We start from the raw sequence: 22174 nt of genomic DNA, 5'->3' as shown, positions 1-22174 counted from the left end.
AGTGGTGCTGCAGGAAGATGATGCGTTTGAAAGCAACTTGTCATTCCTACAGCGGTGCAGTGAGTAGCTCTGCCATCACATAATGCTTTAGGCTAGCTCAGGTCTTGATTGTGGCTTTTCTGTGAGACGTCATCTGCATGCTGCCTCATTGTCTGTGTGTGTCTAGCTGTGTGTTCTTTTTTCCCCCAGCACCTTAAAGACTTACAGTAGGTGAATTGGGATTCCACCATTTTCTCTGAAGGTAAATGTGTAAAGACATCACTGAGATTTATTTCTGCATACACACAACAATGCCAGGCACATATATCTATTATGTTTTATATATATATATATATATATATATATATATATATATATATATATATACATATAAATATAAATATACATATAGTTAGATAAATATATAAATATATATATATATATATATATATATATATATATATATATATATATATATATATATATATATATATATATATATATATATATATATATATATAATATATATATATATATATATATATATATATATATATATATATATGCATATAAATATACATATATATATATATATATATATATATATAAATATATATATATATATATATATATATATATATATATGCATATAAATATAAATATACGTATAGTTTTATATATATATATATATATATATATATATATATATATATATATATAGCTCCCCTTCACAAGATCGAATGGATGGAAGCTTGAAATTCATAATCTCGAGACCAGAATCTCGAACTTCCATTCACTCGAAATTCTGAATGGGAGCCTTAGGCTTAAAGAAATAAAAACGCAACTTACCTTATTGCAGGGGGCCAGGTCCCCCTGATCCCTAGCAGTTTAAATGTGAATGTTCCGTGACCGCACTATAGCGGAGGAATGGAAAATCTTCCATTTTGCATTTACGCGTATAGCGTGGAATGGGAGATTTCCCTTTCCTTCACTACAGTGCGATCTCAGAGTAGGTATATTTAAGTAGGGGGGTGTAGGGGGTGCAAGGGGGCGAAACCTCCCTGCAAAAACATTTGAAAGGTATTAAATTTTTTTTTTGTTCCTTTCATATTTTCGAGTTTCTTTTAATTCGAGATTCTGGTTTCGGTTTGTGACTTTCGAGTTTAGAGAAATTCGATCATATGAAGGGGAACCATATATATATATATATATATATATATATATATATATATATATATATGTGTGTGTGTGTGTGTGTGTGTGTGTGTGTGTGTGTGTGTGTGTCTACTTCAGTAGATCAAATTAACAAAATAATGAAATTCAAAATATCAAGATGAATATCATGAAAATGCACAACTATGAAAGTTTATAATATCAACACTTAAACTGAAAAACGATTCAGTTTCACTGAAATCAATGTGTTACCTATATATGTCTGTATAACTTTAATGGTTTGTGCAGCATACCAGCAAAAACATGGGGGACTAATAAATCTCAAAAAGGCAAAGAAGTGCTAATTTTGGAAGGATACATATATCATATGGAAAAAAGTTTTAAAATGAAAAAGTACTGGGCTTGTAAGTACAACTCTACAGTCAAATGTAAGGGTAGAGATGTTACAATATGTGCTGCTAATGGTGAAGCGCTAGTAAAATCAGTTGCACACTACCATTGCAGAGACCCTTCTGAAGTACACAAGTGCTTATTTTGTAATGATTTAAAACAGAGAGCATCTTTGTCAAGAGATACACCCTGTTTGATTGTAGATAACTTTATGGCTTCTATATCTCTAGATTTTGCTGCAGCTTTTCCAAACAGGAAAACTATTTTATAGCAGGTAAACAGAGGTCAAAGAAAAGGTGTAAAAGTACTTAGTGATGATCCATTAACACTGGATAACACTGATCTTAGTAATTATCCTTTAATAGTTGGATATTTTCTTGAAAAGATAGTGCTTGACAATAACTGATATTACAGTTTTGGTGTTTACTACTGCTAGCAACTTGTTTGTTTTAAGTAGAGCTACGATTTGATTCATGGATGGAACATACTTTTATAAAGGAACTATTTGCAGACAATTATACATCATCCATGGTTTGGTTAAATAAGGAGGTTATAGTAAGTCTGTACCTTTTGTATACTGTCTGAGGTTTAAAAAGTCATTAAAAGCTTACAGTCCTATGTGGCATTGTGTTTTCCATTTACTTACTACCAATGGTTACAAAAGTAATGTAAATTTCATTCTATGTGACTTTGAAATTGCTGCAGTAAAGTCCATTAAGCTAAATATTAATGGAGTTATTTCTAAAGGTTGCTTCTCCACTTTAGGCAAAACATATGGCAGAAAGTTCAGTCTCTAGGTTTAGCTTCCTTATATAACTCTTCAGTAAGTTTTCAGTTATTTATCAAAACACTAGCAGCATTAACTTTCTTAAGCGAAGATAAAGTTTTACCAGCATTCCAAACTATACGAGAAAGGTTTCCACCTGAAGGGAAAGTGTTAATAAAGTACTTTGCTGATTGGTATATACTAGGAAAAGCACACAACTTTACCACTCAAACTACTGCTTTCACTAGATTTCTGCCTCTTTTTCAAGTATCATTTTGGAATGTATATGAATTCAATGCTTTGTTTCTGCCAATGACACAAAAGTCAGTTGAAGCTTGACGTAGAAGGCTAAGATGCTTACTGGGAAAGTGTGCTACTGATTTATGTGTTCTGATCAATATATTAGTTAGGGAATAGAATTGAGTAAACAAAGTAAGAGTCTTCCTTCACCTAAAAAGCAAAAGCTTTTACAAAGTCATAGTCGGTTTGAATTTGTTTTGTAGCAGTTATACCTCAATGGAATTTTGGAAACCTTTAGCTACACCATTGAAAATGTGAAACAGTTGTTTAAGAAAAAGACAGTTCTGCATCTTTAAATCATGTATTACTACAATACAATATCTTCAAAATGGATTGAGGAGTAATTAATTACAAACTTCTGTTTTATGAAATTAAAAAGTATGTTTATTTTTTAATTATACACAGGTGTCAGGAGTGGTACATCACTTCTGCAGTTAAATTTTCAATATTATGGGTTTCAATCTTTTAAACTATTCTGGTTATGCATTTCCATGATTTTCATCTCTGTATTTTGAATTTTGTTATTTTTATTTGATCTACTGAAGTAGATCTATATATATATATATATATATATATATATATATATATATATATATATGTGTGTGTGTGTGTGTGTATATATTTATACACACACATATACACAAACACACACACACGCACACACACACACACACACACACACACACACACACACACACACACACACACACACACACACACACACATACACAAACACACACACTCTGCATTTAAAAAGCAGTTAATAAGTAATTACCTTTCAAAAATAAAGCATAACATATTTAAAAGAACATTCTGACCCTTAAAGTGGCTAAGGAGTCAGAATGTATAAATGGATTTTGACATGGATATATTAGTAGTTTCTGCCCTCAGCCGCACCCATTCTAAAGCCACCCTTGCTCAAAGGTGTGAAGAGGAAGTCACTGTAGCTTCTGTGGGGGAGGTGATATCTTTTCAGTGCTTCTTTAATTTTCCTCACAATCAAATTTCAGAGGTGTGCACAGGAGTTTTTTTATTTCATTATAACTTGCACTGGGGCTGGAAACAATATAGTCATTGTTTCATTTTATTCTTTTCATAGGCCTCAGAGGTGTGCAAAGAATGTTACTATATCTTATGTAGGAGCAGTCTACAGTCTAGCAGGTCATTTTTTTTCACGTTTTCCTCATTCACATCAAATGCATGTACATGTGTCTGTCTTTTGATGAAGGAGGTAGGAGTGAGGAGCAGGGAGACATGTTATGCATACGTATGACAGTAGTCACTTGAAATGAACAACTGTGGTCTTTTGAACTTTTGCTTTTATTCCAATTGAACACCAGATAGATGCACATTCAGTGGTAGGTTTTTTTGGGTGGGGGCAAGAAGTAGGAAGGGGAGGCAGTATTCCCAGATGGATTTATGTATCCTTTTGTCTTGTTTGTTTATTGTGAGATACTATTTTGTCATCTTTAAACTTTAAGCAATGGGCACAACTTATGTCCTTCTTCAAAGAAAACAAAACTCTGAACTTTTCTTCCTCATGAGTTTTGTTCAAGCTATCACTGGATCAAAACATTGTGAAAATGCTCTAAAATGTACCTCAGATTATTTACAACCCCATGGTTCCCATAGCTTAATTGATTTATTTCTGACAGTTATTGTGGCACTGCCTTGACCAGGTAAGGTGTGTTGAAAGGATGCAAGGAAAGGTAAAGTTGAATAATAACAATGAATTTCCTTCCTTAATCTTAATTCTTGTTCAAACCTCATTGGATGAAAAGGTTGTGAAGACATTAAAATGCAATTCACATCATATAGAAATCCATGGCATCTTGAAAAAGCTGAAGATTAAGGCAAAATGTGAGAAAAGGAAGAAACAAGCAATGCATATGGGGTGGTGTGGGGAGCACAGGGGGTGCAGTGGAAGATATGTGTGAAGGAGTGAAACTGTATGCAGTTGGTGGGGGTGCCACAAAGCCATTGCCTAGAGCACCATTTCACCTCAGGCAAGATTTGTACATTGGCATTTAGTTGCAATGATGATACAGTACAACAACTCAGTCACTGTGAATGTCCCTGTACGAGATATGCCAACAAAGTGAGGTAACAGGCCTGTCATAACAGAAGATCATAGTAGCTAAAGCACAATCTGTGCACATTATTTCCAAAGCTGTACAGCATAACTAAAAGTCTGCTTATGAAGCTGGCAGAGACAGGGTGATACATAGACTAAAAGTGTCCAAGGGTCCTACCTTGACATTTGCTGGGAGTCCTCAAAATGTTAATGCTTGTGCTGGAGGTAGCTGTGCTCCAATAGCATCTTCTCTTAGTAATCAATGACTGTACTCACTCCCACTAACCGAGTATAAAAGCAGTATAACCAACTTGTGTACTTATGTAATAGTTGAACAATTTTATATGGATTTTTTGTTTGTCCTGCACTTGGGTTGTGGCTGAAAAGGATCAAAGAACCAACCCACATACCTAGTAAAAAAAAATGAATCCTTAAATAAGTAAACAATTAGTAAAAGTGTTTGAGCCTAAACCATTAATTTTTGACGAGTGCAAAAAAGTCATCAAAATGTCTCCCAGAACAAAATAAAGATGGTTAATTGAATGAGAAGTAATTATAACACATGGCTACGTGTTGTTTTAGACCTTGCAAGGGATGCAAGGTTAATATTAATCCTCATTATGCAGCAAATCCTTCTACAGGCATCTTCATGATCAGCAGAGCATTTGCTTTGTTCGGCTGCTAATGTGGTTTACCACACACAATGTAATGTTTGCTCATGTTTTTAAATAGGAAAGACAATTAGGTGATGAGAGTAAGAAGTTACAGTCAGTGGCAGCCCATAAAAATCAGGAGCAAAGCATGCACATTTTAGATACAGAGCAACTTGCTCTGGTTTCTAAGTATTTGAATTTCTTGTATTAAAGAGAATGCAGTTTGATTTCAGGGAAAGGGTTCTTGATGTTCTAGTGAAATATGACCTGAGGCATCATCTTAAATTTAATATCCTTTTTTTTGTATCACTCTTTTTCCAAATTTGCATACAACAAGGAACAGGATATGTATGAATTCCATAGAGTTAACAAATTATAAAATGTAACGTACATCCATTAATTGTAAAAAATGAAATATCTTAAGATGTATGGCTTAAATTGCATTAGAATTTGTGTGCAGTTTTTTTGGACTTTTTTTGCTTAGTTCATATATAACATGAATTGCTTTTTAAATCATGTTGCTTTAATCACTGATTAATGGTGAGTACAGTTACATAGATTACATATGATAGTATTGCACAGCAGTTCATCAATAGTTGTCAATAACAGTACTATGTTATTTTACACATAACAGTACTATGTTATTTTACACATAACAGTACTATGTTATGTGTAATGTTCTGCACTGTGGAGTCTACAAAATGGTACAATCTACCATGATATTATGAGAACCATCAGCAGCAGATTCGCATGTAACTTATTGAACTCTGCAAATAAGTTAAACACACACACACACACACACACACTCATCCCCCCCACACACACACTTATATGCATACAAGAATGTTTTCTTGCACAAGTAGACATGCACACACGCCCATAAACACATGTACCTATACCCATATGAAATAAGCACTAAAGTGTAATTATTGTGCTCTTCCCATAATGAATGCAAATGATTATCTTGTTTTGTTTTCAGTAGTTCTTAACTCTTGTAGGTTGTAAGACTGTATCTATCTCACAGTCCTTCTCTCTGTTTCTTTAGAGAAGACAAAACTGAAAAGTACGGACTACCCACTCATTTCCAGGATTATGAATGGACCTTGTGAGAAGATAGCAAAACTATTCCTGATGGAAGCTGACCTTGGTGAAGAAGTTACTTATGATGTAAGAAAGGCTTCTCATGAAGTCATAGCTTTTTAAACACATGTATAAGTATCAGAGGGGAAACTTTGAGAAAGATAACATTTACAGTGAAATAACATATTCAGTTTAATAAATTCTGCAAGTTTAATCTTGTCATGACACTCATTTCTTGAGTGCTGATTCACCAAATAAACACCTAGTATCATTAAAAAATGAAAGACTGTCTTAAAATAGCCCAGCATTCCATAAATCTCCATAAAATATTTACCTTGAATTGACTACTGCCTTTTTAAAAACAAAGAACTTACGATTACTTTCTGAGGTCTGACAATCAGCCAGATTCATGAACCACCAAATTCCTTGCAGGTACAGTGTAGCAGCTCCTGCATGCAATATGGCCGCTGTGCGAGTCAGGATAGGGCCGTTTTTGCATGTACAAGCGGCCCTCTACTGTTCCTGCATGGAAATTCCATTCATTATGCAAATCACCTCATTTGCTGGTGAAAACCATGCAAATGAGGTGATTTGCGATCCAGCAAGTTGAATGGATTCTGTATAGGAACAGTGTCAGTGTAAAAATGTATTCGGCTAGTAGCTGAATACATTTTTGCATCTGCCAAAACCGAGGCATGACAGCTAGTGAAAAGCATGTATTATGTAGAACAGAGAAGTCAATGGCCAAACATAAGGCCATTGGCATTAAAAGGCGCACACATTACATAAAAATAAAACTTTTATTTTTTTTTTTGGACGATCTTGTCCGTTTAAGCTAAGGGCAGTGATCCACAAACATGGGGATGCAGAAAATAAAAAAAAAAAAAAAAAAAAAAAAAAAAAGGGAAAAACTGGCTTTTAACAGAAATCTGCATTTTGTCATTACTGTCAAAGGCAGGCAGAATGTAAAGAAGAGGGAAAGGGTGTGCTTGGGAATTGTAACTATGGACCTGCACACTGGAGTATGCTAATGAAGGGACCTACACCGAATCACACATTTCTACCTACTGGAAGCCTGCACCTGACCACGCAGGTGCAGGAATAGGGAACCATGTAGGCAGGACAAGAGGATGACAGCAGTAAGGAGTGTGTCATGCTTGGTGTAAACTCATTGGAGTGTTTGCTCTTAGCTAAGCAGAGCTATGGAAGGGGGTGTGTCTCACATTGTTGAGCACTGTTTACCTACTGGGGTTTAAACAAACAAAAAAAAAAAAAAAAACAGGAAATAGCAGCTCAGTTCACATCTGAGTACTAGGTATGTGCAGCAAGCCTCGGGTCTTAAACGGAAAGGCAATGGGAAGGGAAAACAGCAGTAGGAAGGCAATCAAGGAGAACTAGCATAGCTGGCAGGTGAAATGCATCAGTATCAGCCAATTAAACAGGCAGCAGCCCAGCCCAGCACAGTACTATAAACTATGCAATCCCCTTTCACTCCGTTTTTTCCCACAAACTCTACACCACCGGTGTACACAAATGGGGAAATGTTACCTGGCAAAACTAACAAAATGATAGGGGCTGCTGTTGCTCTCATACATACATCAATATGTGCAAGAGGCTGAGGGTGGTGAGGATGTGAATGCTGATGACCATCCCAAAGTGAGGAGGAGGAGAAGAGTGTACAGACCCAGGGTAACCTACCAGGACCTACATGAGCTGGAAATAGTGGAGCACTATAGGGTGGACAGGGACATTTTACAGCAAACTGTTGAGCTGTGCCAGCCCCACCTCACACACAGAACCAACAGAGGGGAACTCATCCCAGTGGATACCAAGGTATGTGCAGGCTTATGAATACTAGCCACAGGTACCTTCCAAAGGGCAACTGGGGATATCATGGGGATCTCACAGGCATCAGCATCCAGGGTACTCCACCAGTTTCTGAATGCCATGTCAGCACATGCTGGTGAGCACATATATTTCCCCATCACCAGTGAGGCGTGGACCAGCAGTATGCATCTCTTCCACCAAATAGCAGAATACCATGAAGTAGTGGGTGCTATAGACTGCATGCACATAGCACATACACATCAAAGCACCACCCGGTGAGCGGGGTAGGGTCTACACAAACCGCAAGGGCTTCCCCTGCATCAACTGCCAGGTCATGTGCGATGCCCAGGGTATTATCTTGAATGTGTGTGCTGGCAGCCCTGGAAGCTATCACGACTCCCACATCTGGCATATGACACAGCTGTGCCAGTCATTTGCCAGTGGGGAGATCCCATATGGCCACCTAGTGGGGGATACTAGCTACGTACTGGAGCCATGGCTGATGACACCCTCAGAAATGCACACACACCTGAACAGGAACTCCATAATGAGGCACATGCACAAACCAGAATCATAACAGAGCATGTGTTTGGGATGCACAAGTCACGGTTCCGCTGCCTGGACATATCCGTGGAGCCTTGCAGTACTCTCCAGCTACATGTATGCAAATGTTCATAGTATGTTCAATGCAACACAATATGATCCTGTGGAAACAGCTGCAGCATGTACAACACGGGGCAAGGCCACAAAGACCCCACCATTGCCAAGGCCAGCACAGGCACATAAGGACTCGGAGGAGGAACCACCTGAGCCTGCCCATGTAGGCAAAAGGAGACATGCCCAGTATGCCCAGGCCTTGGCAAAGAAGCAATGTATAGCACATACACTGACACGGTAGGAACCCAGGGAATGATACTTCTCTCTGACTTGCATATACAGTAAAAGGGATGCCAAATATGACACTATCTGTGCTTTACCATGTATAGGGAGTGTACTATGTGCATCCGACATAGTCAGTCCTCCAGCACCATCCTCAGTACTGGCCCAGCCTTAAGGTAAGTCACTCTTCCTATCAATTACTGAATGGAGTGGTATGTTCTGATAGTTGTATCTATGGTATGGATGTGAGCATGCAAGGGACTCGGGTGGCTGAACGGGATGGCAGCAGATACTGGACACCTATATGGGCAGCATAAAATCCATAACAAATATTGGTGTCAACACACTAGGCAGTACTAGACAAGGTGACAAATCCTACTGCAGTACATGTGGTGGCCCAAATACACATGCATGTTAGTGAGGCTCACATACCCAACATCAGCCTCAGCCAGCAGGGCAGGTGTAGATGACCATAATGAAAGGCTGGGCTAAGGCCTCCAATTGATGGCAATGGTGAACACCCCCCTCCAGACCTACACAGACAGACTGCAACAGGTCTGGCAGTTGTATGTTAGTTCTGAAGGGTAAGAGCCTGAAACTGAAATGTAGGTCAATAAAACCTAAGATCTGTACTCCACTGATATGCCTCCAGTCTGCATGATAGGTTAGAATACAAAATGATATGGAAACCAACAGAGTACCTGACATATCAGTACAGTAATAGCACAGTTTACAGTCATCAGCTGTGCCCCCCCCAGTCCTATGTAGAAATGCAGTAACATATGAGTGTGAGGAGTAGTATCAGTGGAGCACAGATTACCCGAGCTGGCCCAATCTACAGGATAGATTGTTGCATGTGTACAATATGCAGGAGTCTGTGTGTTAGGGTGTTGTGTGTTCAATATTTTCTGGAAGTGGTCAGCATGTAGACATGGAGGGTTGTGTCTCGATGGCCTATGGGCAGTACTGTGGTTGACAGAGCCATGTTCCGACAACTGCAGTGCCAAATGCAATGCTTCTCAGCAATACCCATGTCAGCAGTCATCCATACTCACTGCCCAGATGTCAATATCTGTCATCGTCTGAAAGATGGACATGCCATGAATGTGGGCCCATACATACACACAGGACACAGGTGGAAGTATCCTAGACAGAGTGCATAAAATTTAACTGTCAGCTGCACACAACATTGGAATTGTACAGACAGTTTAGCAGCACATTAGTTGTTCGTGTAGTATGGAATAGTGCTGTAGTCTGGCCAATCACTGGCAGACCACAAAAGGCACAGTTATGAAGTAATGTGAGACTGCCTAAGTCCCTGCATAAGACAGCATAAGCAGAATGCCCCAGGTATGTCTGTGAATCAGCTGCAAGTAGCTTCCATATCGCACATGCACTCAGCTCACCCCACCATCAGCCATAGGTTTATCACAAGTCATATCCTTGCTGTTGGGAATGAGTACAGTATGACCCCACTTCTGTTTGGGAATACCCACAGAATGCAGCATGCTGAAGAACTGTCCTATGCAGGTTTTTCCTTAGCTTTAAGCAGCACCTGCCTGCATCCCGACCAATGGATCAATATGGACAGAAACTATTGCCATTAACACCTTGCACACTTACCCTGTCACCCCAGGGGAATCCACTGGCTTGCAGCCTGGGAATGTAGGAGTGACAGAATACAGTGGCCTGCTACAGATGGCCTGCATCACTACCAAATGGCCTATAGTCCTCTGTCAAAGGCTTGTACCCCACCTGTAGTGCCATTGTATGGTATCTCATGAGATCACAACTAACAACCTAACACAGTCAACAGAACACAAATGCAAGGCCATGTTGACAAATCCCAGTAGCATGCCCCCAATGTTCCACTGCATGAACTGTGGACCAATCCATAAACACCACTGGAATGAAGGGTCAACTATAGGGATACTTCTCAGATATCATTCGCATAATGTTAGGAAGAGGATAGAATAACAGAGTGGAGGGTGTAGACACATGGACATCATAGAGTGTGTGAAGTCTGAAACTCCGATGTGTTCCCATACTACCCCTGCCTGCAAACCCAGTAATGGGTGACTACAAACCTGTTCGTAAACCACAATGTGAAAGGGAACTGACCAGATATATGAGTCCTGCCTCTGGGTAACCTGGGTGAATCTGTACAGCTGAAAGGTATGGCCACAGCAGGATATGGCCATTCTGTTAAGTCGATATATGTACAAGAAGGGGATCCTCAGACGCTGTAGTACCAAGGTGCTGGACCATTTACACAGACCCATCAGCAAGTGTCTACAGCTACCCCTCCAAAATGGCAGGAGGTGCAAGAATGTGTAGGCTGTGAACCACAATACTGGACTCAGCTTCATTCATCTTGTATTTCCTGGTAAATAACTGTGAACAAATAATTATATCTGTCAGTAGTTTATGACATAATACATCAGAGTGTAAAACAGTACATGTCTGAATATCTCTGCTAACACCAACCATGTAACACAAGCAGCACAGACAGCAATTGTTACAGTATCCCCCTATCTGTTGCCATTGTGACTCCATATTATCAACCTATCTACAGATATCCTGCATAAACAGGTTCCTACTGTATGTGTAGAACACCAAACCCTGGACTGGAGTACAACCCTACCCAGAATGGATTCACACACTCAATGCAGAAGGTCATATTGGGCATGCTCCTACACTTAGAGAAATGAAGCCCATGTTTGACAACACAGTGGACTATACATATTTGTCATTCGCAGATGTCTGTGCACACACACCACATTGTACACCATTCATGCTGCACACATACACACATCGGATAGGAATACTCACACATATCCAAGGCCAACACACTATAATATGTCAAACATACACACACAGAGATGTGGGGAAGAGAGAGACAGACACTGACAGAGAGAATTCCATTATGTGGCCTGTCCCATTCACTACACATCCAATTGGCCGATATCACATAGGTTCATAGGTTCATAGGTTTATACTAGGCTATCTGCCCTAAGGCATTTATGCTAGCAATGTGAATGCTGATGACCATCCCAAAGTGAGGAGGAGGAGAAGAGTGTACAGACCCAGGGTAACCTACCAGGACCTACATGAGCTGGAAATAGTGGAGCACTATAGGTTGGACAGGGCATTTTACAGCAAACTGTTGAGCTGTGCCAGCCCCACCTCACACACAGAACCAACAGAGGGGAACTCATCCCAGTGGATACCAAGGTATGTGCAGGCTTATGAATACTAGCCACAGGTACCTTCCAAAGGGCAACTGGGGATATCATGGGGATCTCACAGGCATCAGCATCCAGGGTACTCCACCAGTTTCTGAATGCCATGTCAGCACATGCTGGTGAGCACATATATTTCCCCATCACCAGTGAGGCGTGGACCAGCAGTATGCATCTCTTCCACCAAATAGCAGAATACCATGAAGTAGTGGGTGCTATAGACTGCATGCACATAGCACATACACATCAAAGCACCACCCGGTGAGCGGGGTAGGGTCTACACAAACCGCAAGGGCTTCCCCTGCATCAACTGCCAGGTCATGTGCGATGCCCAGGGTATTATCTTGAATGTGTGTGCTGGCAGCCCTGGAAGCTATCACGACTCCCACATCTGGCATATGACACAGCTGTGCCAGTCATTTGCCAGTGGGGAGATCCCATATGGCCACCTAGTGGGGGATACTAGCTACGTACTGGAGCCATGGCTGATGACACCCCTCAGAAATGCACACACACCTGAACAGGAACTCCATAATGAGGCACATGCACAAACCAGAATCATAACAGAGCATGTGTTTGGGATGCACAAGTCACGGTTCCACTGCCTGGACATATCCGGTGGAGCCTTGCAGTACTCTCCAGCTACATGTATGCAAATGTTCATAGTATGTTCAATGCAACACAATATGATCCTGTGGAAACAGCTGCAGCATGTACAACACGGGGCAAGGCCACAAAGACCCCCACCATTGCCAAGGCCAGCACAGGCACATAAGGACTCGGAGGAGGAACCACCTGAGCCTGCCCATGTAGGCAGAAGGAGACATGCCCAGTATGCCCAGGCCTTGGCAAAGAAGCAATGTATAGCACATACACTGACACGGTAGGAACCCAGGGAATGATACTTCTCTCTGACTTGCATATACAGTAAAAGGGATGCCAAATATGACACTATCTGTGCTTTACCATGTATAGGGAGTGTACTATGTGCATCCGACATAGTCAGTCCTCCAGCACCATCCTCAGTACTGGCTCAGCCTTAAGGTAAGTCACTCTTCCTATCAATTACTGAATGGAGTGGTATGTTCTGCTAGTTGTATCTATGGTATGGATGTGAGCATGCAAGGGACTCGGGTGGCTGAAGGGGATGGCAGCAGATACTGGACACCTATATGGGCAGCATAAAATCCATAACAAATATTGGTGTCAACACACTAGGCAGTACTAGACAAGGTGACAAATCCTACTGCAGTACATGTGGTGGCCCAAATACACATGCATGTTAGTGAGGCTCACATACCCAACATCAGCCTCAGCCAGCAGGGCAGGTGTAGATGACCATAATGAAAGGCTGGGCTAAGGCCTCCAATTGATGGCAATGGTGAACACCCCCCTCCAGACCTACACAGACAGACTGCAACAGGTCTGGCAGTTGTATGTTAGTTCTGAAGGGTAAGAGCCTGAAACTGAAATGTAGGTCAATAAAACCTAAGATCTGTACTCCACTGATATGCCTCCAGTCTGCATGATAGGTTAGAATACAAAATGATATGGAAACCAACAGAGTACCTGACATATCAGTACAGTAATAGCACAGTTTACAGTCATCAGCTGTGCCCCCCCCAATCCTATGTAGAAATGCAGTAACATATGAGTGTGAGGAGTAGTATCAGTGGAGCACAGATTACCCGAGCTGGCCCAATCTACAGGATAGATTGTTGCATGTGTACAATATGCAGGAGTCTGTGTGTTAGGGTGTTGTGTGTTCAATATTTTCTGGAAGTGGTCAGCATGTAGACATGGAGGGTTGTGTCTCGATGGCCTATGGGCAGTACTGTGGTTGACAGAGCCATGTTCCGACAACTGCAGTGCCAAATGCAATGCTTCTCAGCAATACCCATGTCAGCAGTCATCCATACTCACTGCCCATATGTCAATATCTGTCATCGTCTGAAAGATGGACATGCCATGAATGTGGGCCCATACATACACACAGGACACAGGTGGAAGTATCCTAGACAGAGTGCATAAAATTTAACTGTCAGCTGCACACAACATTGGAATTGTACAGACAGTTTAGCAGCACATTAGTTGTTCGTGTAGTATGGAATAGTGCTGTAGTCTGGCCAATCACTGGCAGACCACAAAAGGCACAGTTATGAAGTAATGTGAGACTGCCTAAGTCCCTGCATAAGACAGCATAAGCAGAATGCCCCAGGTATGTCTGTGAATCAGCTGCAAGTAGCTTCCATATCGCACATGCACTCAGCTCACCCCACCATCAGCCATAGGTTTATCACAAGTCATATCCTTGCTGTTGGGAATGAGTACAGTATGACCCCACTTCTGTTTGGGAATACCCACAGAATGCAGCATGCTGAAGAACTGTCCTATGCAGGTGTGTCCTTAGCTGTAAGCAGCACCTGCCTGCATCCCGACCAATGGATCAATATGGACAGAAACTATTGCCATTAACACCTTGCACACTTACCCTGTCACCCCAGGGGAATCCACTGGCTTGCAGCCTGGGAATGTAGGAGTGACAGAATACAGTGGCCTGCTACAGATGGCCTGCATCACTACCAAATGGCCTATAGTCCTCTGTCAAAGGCTTGTACCCCACCTGTAGTGCCATTGTATGGTATCTCATGAGATCACAACTAACAACCTAACACAGTCAACAGAACACAAATGCAAGGCCATGTTGACAAATCCCAGTAGCATGCCCCCAATGTTCCACTGCATGAACTGTGGACCAATCCATAAACACCACTGGAATGAAGGGTCAACTATAGGGATACTTCTCAGATATCATTTGCATAATGTTAGGAAGAGGACAGAATAACAGAGTGGGGGGTGTAGACGTATGGGCGTCATAGAGTGTGTGAAGTCTGAAACTCTGATGTGTACCCATACTACCCCTGCCTGCAAACCCAGTAATGGGTGACTACAAACCTGTTCGTAAACCACAATGTGAAAGGGAACTGACCAGATATACGAGTCCTGCCTCTGGGTAACCTGGGTGAATCTGTACAGCTGAAAGGTATGGCCACAGCAGGATATGGCCATTCTGTTAAGTCGATATATGTACAAGAAGGGGATCCTCAGACGCTGTAGTACCAAGGTGCTGGACCATTTACACAGACCCATCAGCAAGTGTCTACAGCTACCCCTCCAAAATGGCAGGAGTGTGCAAGAATGTGTAGGCTGTGAACCACAATACTGGACTCAGCTTCATTCATCTTGTATTTCCTGGTAAATAACTGTGAACAAATAATTATATCTGTCAGTAGTTTATGACATAATACATCAGAGTGTAAAACAGTACATGTCTGAATATCTCTGCTAACACCAACCATGTAACACAAGCAGCACAGACAGCAATTGTTACAGTATCCCCCTATCTGTTGCCATTGTGACTCCATATTATCAACCTATCTACAGATATCCTGCATAAACAGGTTCCTACTGTATGTGTAGAACACCAAACCCTGGACTGGAGTACAACCCTACCCAGAATGGATTCACACACTCAATGCAGAAGGTCATATTGGGCATGCTCCTACACTTAGAGAAATGAAGCCCATGTTTGACAACACAGTGGACTATACATATTTGTCATTCGCAGATGTCTGTGCACACACACCACATTGTACACCATTCATGCTGCACACATACACACATCGGATAGGAATACTCACACATATCCAAGGCCAACACACTATAATATGTCAAACATACACACACAGAGATGTGGGGAAGAGAGAGACAGACACTGACAGAGAGAATTCCATTATGTGGCCTGTCCCATTCACTACACATCCAATTGGCCGATATCACATAGGTTCATAGGTTCATAGGTTTATACTAGGCTATCTGCCCTAAGGCATTTATAAGCCTAGCCCAAATTTTTGTGGCTTAACGCCACCCCTTATATGAAAAAATACTGTGCCCATTAGTTTGTTGTGCCTCTGTCCAGCAGTGACACAGAGATGATTCCCGGAGTAAACCTACGATCTCCCATCCACAGGTCTAGATTTCTCTTGAACAGAGTCAGCGAGGTGCTCTGCCTCACATGGACCGGGATTCTATTCCACAGCATAGGGAGTCTCTGAGTGATAAATCTATCCCTCCAGCACGTCCTATTTATATTCGTGCTAAGGTTTAAGTCGCTTGCTCTAGTGGTTTTGGTGGATTTGGATTTTTTGAGGTGGAGCATGTCCATTAATTCCGGGTTGGACATGGCCTTGTATGTCAGGCACATGTCACCTCTGAGCAGACGGTATGCGACTGAATAGAGCTGGAGTTTCTTCAATCTGGCAGCATATGACAGATTTTGGAGTCCCTTTATCCTTTTGGTGAGGAACTTTTGGGGTCTCTCCAATTGCTGCAGATGTCGGGTGAGATACATCCCGAATGGGGCATTGTACTCGATCACTGGTCTGATAAGTGAAGAGTACAGGGAAACAATGACCTCACTAGATCTGGATGTGAATCCCTTCATGATCAGGTGGGCAATGTAGAAGGTCTTTCTAACCACTTTAGCAATGTGAGTGTCAAAAGAAAGGCCACTGTCAACCTGGGTCCCCAGGTCCCTGATAACCTCTTCTGTGCTTAGTGGATTGCCACCTATATGGTAGCTTGGGGTTACCTTGTTTTTCCCGAAGGGTATGACTATACATTTTTGGTGTTTAACTTCAGGCCATGGCTCTGGCACCAGCTATCTGTTTCCGTGAGTCCCTCCTGAAGGATATCCGTGTCCGATGCACTTTCCACTATGGCCCAGTTTGCAGTCGCCTGCAAACTTTGTCAGCCAAAGTCCTCCCATGTTGGCCTGTACTTCTGAGAAGTAGATGCCAAACAATAGGGGCCAAGGACCGAGCCTGTGGGACACCACTTGTGACCGGCTTGGAGTCTGACATAGCCAGCAACTCTAACCCTGTGGGTTCTGTCCTTAAGCCAGTTTGCAACCCATCTTGTGACATATGGGTTTACATTTAAGCTGGTAAGTTTTTCTACAATACCCGAGTGGGGATTGTGTCGAAGCCTTTGCAAGGTCAAGGTAGGCTGTATGGACTGCCTTTCCTCATCAATGGCCTTGGTGACTGTTTCAAGAAGTCGACCAAGTTCAAAAGGCATGATCTTCCCTTGACAAAGCCAAACTGGGTCGGGTCCAATGTCTGCAAGTCCCCTATATCTTTGTTTATGAGCTCCATTATGATCCTCTCCATAGCTTTGCAGACTAGACTTGTTAAGCTTATGGGGCGGTAATTACCAGGGTCTGTAGAGGCACCGTCTTTGGAGTGGGACCACAGTTGCCGTGCCACTCCTTGGGCACGTATCCTGTGGTAAGGCTGAGATTAAACAGCCGCCTTATGTGCGGGTTTAATTCCTCATTTAGCTCGTGTAGCACACAGCCGGGGACACCATCCGGTCCCATTGATGCTGTGTTTTTAGCTTTAGAGAGAGCAGCTTTCACCTTGTATTTGAGATGTCCGGGAGGCTACACTCGGATGGGATAGTTATCTCTCCTTTAGGGGGGGAGAGGGGGGTGAAGTTTGCACTGAACCTGTCTGCCAGTATGTTGGCAATGTCTGTGGGTTCAGTGATTTTTGTATCATTTTGGACTAATTCTGAGCATATCTTGGAGTTTCCACCCAGGTTCCTAACATAGCTGAAAAAGGCCTTATGATTGTCCTTTGAATCCATGGCAATTTTTCTCTCAAAATTGGCCTTAGTTGATTTTATGAGTGCTCGTATTTTTTACTAATAATGATCAGGGGTGACTTCCCTTTTATGGATTTTGTTCTATCATGTAATAGCTTTCTCCTCTTATTGTAAAGTTTGTTAATGGCTGGGGTCCACCAGACTGGACGTTTGCCCTTTGTGGAAAGAGTCTTGGTTTTATTTGGGATTGCCTGATCCATGCAGTCCTGGAGGTGTTCATAGAAGGCATTTGTAAGGGCTTCCGCAGCTTGGGTTGTGGTTTCCACTGGCTCAGGGGCCTTGAAGGATACCACACCAGTCTTGAGTAGTGTGAAGTTTGCTTTGGAGAAGTTCTTCACTATGGTCTTTTTTGTTTGGGGTGGGGGCGGGATGTGGATTTCCAGTGAGATTAGTTTATGATCAGATCTCACCAATGAGGGATATACTTCCGGTGTGGAGAATTTTGTCCCCATGTTTGTGACAATGAGATCTAGTATATTTTCTCCTCTCGTGGGAACAGTGACTAGCTGTTCCATGGCATTTGAATTTATGAACTCCAGGAACCGTTGGGCTAGAAAGTTAGGGCTTGAGTAATGTTCCCAGTCTATATTCGGGTAGTTGAAGTCACCCAATATGATGGTGTTTGGAGATACATTTATACCCTCCAGTGTCTTCAGGAAGGCTGTGTGGGGTTCCTGAGTTTGAGAGGGTGGCCTGTAGCATGCTACAATTTGTAGAGCAGTTTTGCTTATGGTTAGTTGCACCTGGATGGTTTCGAGCTTGATGCGTTGCCACCAACCTGGAGGTGTGGGTATCCTTTATGAATATGGATACACCCTCCTTTTGTGGTGTGGTCCGGGTTTTGGGGCCAGAACGCATGATATGAGGTAAAACCTAATAGTGCCGGGGTGCTCTCAGGAGCCTTGAACCAGGTTTCAGTTACAGCACAGACATCGATGTTCTCCATACTGAGAAGGGCCTCGAGTGCGTGCATTTTGAGATTTAGACTTCTGGCATTGAGCAGCATTACCCTCAGTTTCTTCCCATTTTTGTTTTCTAGGGTGGTAGGTTTAGAATTTGAGCCTTGCCTAAAAAAGGCACTATGGGGTGGCAAGAGCCTTAGCCAATATCCGGAATCCCAGGGGTGACAGGTGCAAGCCGTCCCTTGTGAAGCAGCGTGGCTTGTCAAGCATGTCATCCCAGGCAGACAGACACTGGATCCCCTTTGAATGACACCAGACATTAAGCCAATTGTTAAAGCTGATCATCTTGTCTCTATATTGTGGCATCATTCTTGGTGAAGGAAGGATACTGCTCAGGGTTAGGGTCATACCTGCCTGGGCTACACATAATTTGCTGATGTCAATCACTGTACACAGTCATTCCTTTTGGTAGCCCTCAGCCCTATAGTAACATGATAGTACAAATCAGTATTCATGTAGCATATGTATACTCAGTCCTGTCAAATGTAAAGTTGTGTGTGTGTGTGTGTGTGTGTGTGTGTGTGTGTGTGTGTGTGTGTGTGTGTGTGTGTGTGTGTATGTGTGTGTGTGTGTGTGTGTGTGTTTTTCCAGAGAAATGATTTATGGACTTCCACCTTGAAATAAACCATCTGCCAAATCTCAGCCTTATAAGCCTTATCCATGGTGCTCGTGATAACTGCGTAATACTGTAGTGTAGCAAATTAATTAGGTAGAAATTCTAATCCTGGTCCTGGTATGTGTGCAGAAATGAATAATTTTGAGGTTATTCACACAACTACACCTACCATTGGCCTTCTTTAGCATGCCTGCTGATGTCGGTCACCTTAAAATAACCCTTTGGCCATGTTTTAGTCTTCTAAGCTCTGTGGCACTTGTGATAACTGCGCAATACTCTAATATAGCAAAGTTGTTAAGGAGGAGTTCTAATCTTGGTTCTGGCAACTGTAATAATGTGTATGAAACTGTGTGTGTCTTTGTTGACACGTGATTTTGTGGTCATTCACACTTTCCTCTTCCCTGCATTAGCACTGCAGCTGATATCACTCATCTTCAGATACCTTTGGACAACTTTTCAACATGTAAGCTCTGACACTTGCAATAACTGCGTAATACCATAGTGTAGCAAACTGGTTACTTGGAGTTCTAATGCTGGTATTGGTAACTGTGATAATGTGTGTGTGTGTGTGGGAGAGTGTGTGTGTCTTTGTTGACACCTGAATTTGTGGTCATTCACACTTCCTTCACCCCTCCTTTAGCACTGCAGCTGATGTCACTCACCTTCAAAGATACCTTTGGACAGCTCTTTAACATATAATCTCCGTGGCACCTGTGATAACTGCATAACACTGTAGTACCAAGACATGGCTAAGTAGAGGTTTGAAACACAGTACTGGCAAGTGAGTGTGTGTGTCAGCCGTATCCTCTGTGGGTGTTGGTGTGATTGTGTAATAACAGGATCCATTGTATGGTGAGTTTTGCTACATTTTCATATTGAGGACCCATATATCCCAATGTCACATTACCCGGCCAACAGTTGTCAATCACTGTAGAGGTTGTTTTAGACAATCCACAGCCATAAATGTATATATAGGCAACCATTATAATACCCACAGATCATACACAAACACGCTTGGCTCTTTCTCTCATCCTTTCTTTCTTTCCCTCTGTCTCTGTCTCTCTCTCTCTCCCCCTCCCTGGTAGACGTGGAAAAATGCATCTGTTTTGCATAGGCAGGAGCTTGACATTGATAGGTAATGCTCATGATCAGCTGATGGCTTGTGCATGAATTGAAGTCCTCCACTTGCTAATTGCTGTGGCATTATTCCTATAGCCAGTTGCATGGAAACACACTCCTATAAGTAAGCACTGCAAGTGGGTGCTGGCCCTTCTCCTTCACTGTGGGCAGGACGTCATGTGGGTGTGTGACAAACAGCATCACAGAGGGTAGTTGGAAATACCTCTTACAACAAACACTGTAGAGACAGGTCAACAAACTAGAGGGGGATGTTCAACACATCACACATGGGGACATAATGTAAGTATTGCTGTTTTACATTTGAAGTAATGTTGGTTTAACATGGTTTGTGTGGATAAGGCTGTGCTGCATGATTTAAAGTCTGGCGTAACAGTGTTATGTGGTTCAGAAAACTCTCACCTGTAGGGCTATCTGCACACTGGCCAGAGTTTGGAGTCTTAGATTTGGTGTGTCACTCACACATTTTCTGTCTTTATAAATGCAGTAGCATACTTTGGTGATTGTAGTCAGTACATTTACTACATTTACATGTGTTCAGTAAAATCCATGCGTGTTACTGACTTCATATCCCTCAGAAGAGATATGTCACAACAAACCCTGTTACACCAACAATGTTCTCAGTTTATAACTGCAATATGTCAATATTGGCCCTGTGTTTCTGCCTCTGTCCCCAAGTCTTTCACCCTTTGTTCATATGTCATGCAGTAAGAGGTGGATATGTACAGTATACCATTATTTACTGACATAATTCCTGATAACAAGCCAGTGATATATTAGACTGCCAGACATGTATTGTTTTGGAGGCCTAATATCTGAGGACAAAACCTGGACATTCTGTTGTAGTCTGTACAGTAGTGAGGTCTGTGTACTTATGGTAATTATTGACAGAGTGTCTGTATTATGTAGCCATGTATTGTGATTATGTTACTTGGCCTGTGTACAGACTGGGGTAGATGTCAGTGTTCTTGGTCCTGTTCTATCCAGCGTTGCATGCTGCTCCAGCTTCTGTTACCCTATCAGCCCATATGTTTGTAGGGCCAGACTGAGACATGTCCCATATCACAGCCAGGCATCAGACTACACTGTGAATTGGGCTAGTATATGTAGGGTTAGTGTGTGAGTGGCAAACATGATTATGACTGTTCTTCACACAGTCCATATACTGTACTATTACTTAGGCTTACCATTATGTGACTGTGACTGTGTTGAGATTGGTTTTGGGTATGCACTTTCTGTTACACTGTACTGTTACACACATACCTGTAGTGCCTGCTATATTTGCAGTTACATGTGTATTCCCCCATAGGTAAATTGGGTTAGTGTTGTGGCAGTCTGCCTGCAGGGCCGGCCTTAGCTGAAATGGCAC

The 22174-nt window shown here is 42.0% G+C and overlaps 1 protein-coding gene across 3 annotated transcripts in view; it reads left to right on the top strand.

Annotated features, from left to right (window-relative positions):
- RASSF4 (Ras association domain family member 4) overlaps positions 1–22174 on the top strand; it is a 1767318-nt gene that overhangs the window by 1600266 nt on the left and 144878 nt on the right. For all 3 annotated transcript variants that reach the window (XM_044056757.1, XM_044056756.1, XM_044056755.1), the window contains exon 9: positions 6381–6502. In XM_044056757.1, coding sequence (XP_043912692.1) covers positions 6381–6502 — 122 coding nt within the window. The remainder of the gene's footprint in view (positions 1–6380; positions 6503–22174) is intronic.

Source organism: Protopterus annectens, chromosome 14.part0, assembly GCF_019279795.1.
Source record: "Protopterus annectens isolate FY-2018-M chromosome 14.part0, PAN1.0, whole genome shotgun sequence".
NCBI classification, from domain to species: domain Eukaryota; kingdom Metazoa; phylum Chordata; order Ceratodontiformes; family Protopteridae; genus Protopterus; species Protopterus annectens.
This window is presented reverse-complemented; position numbering and strand designations above follow the sequence as displayed.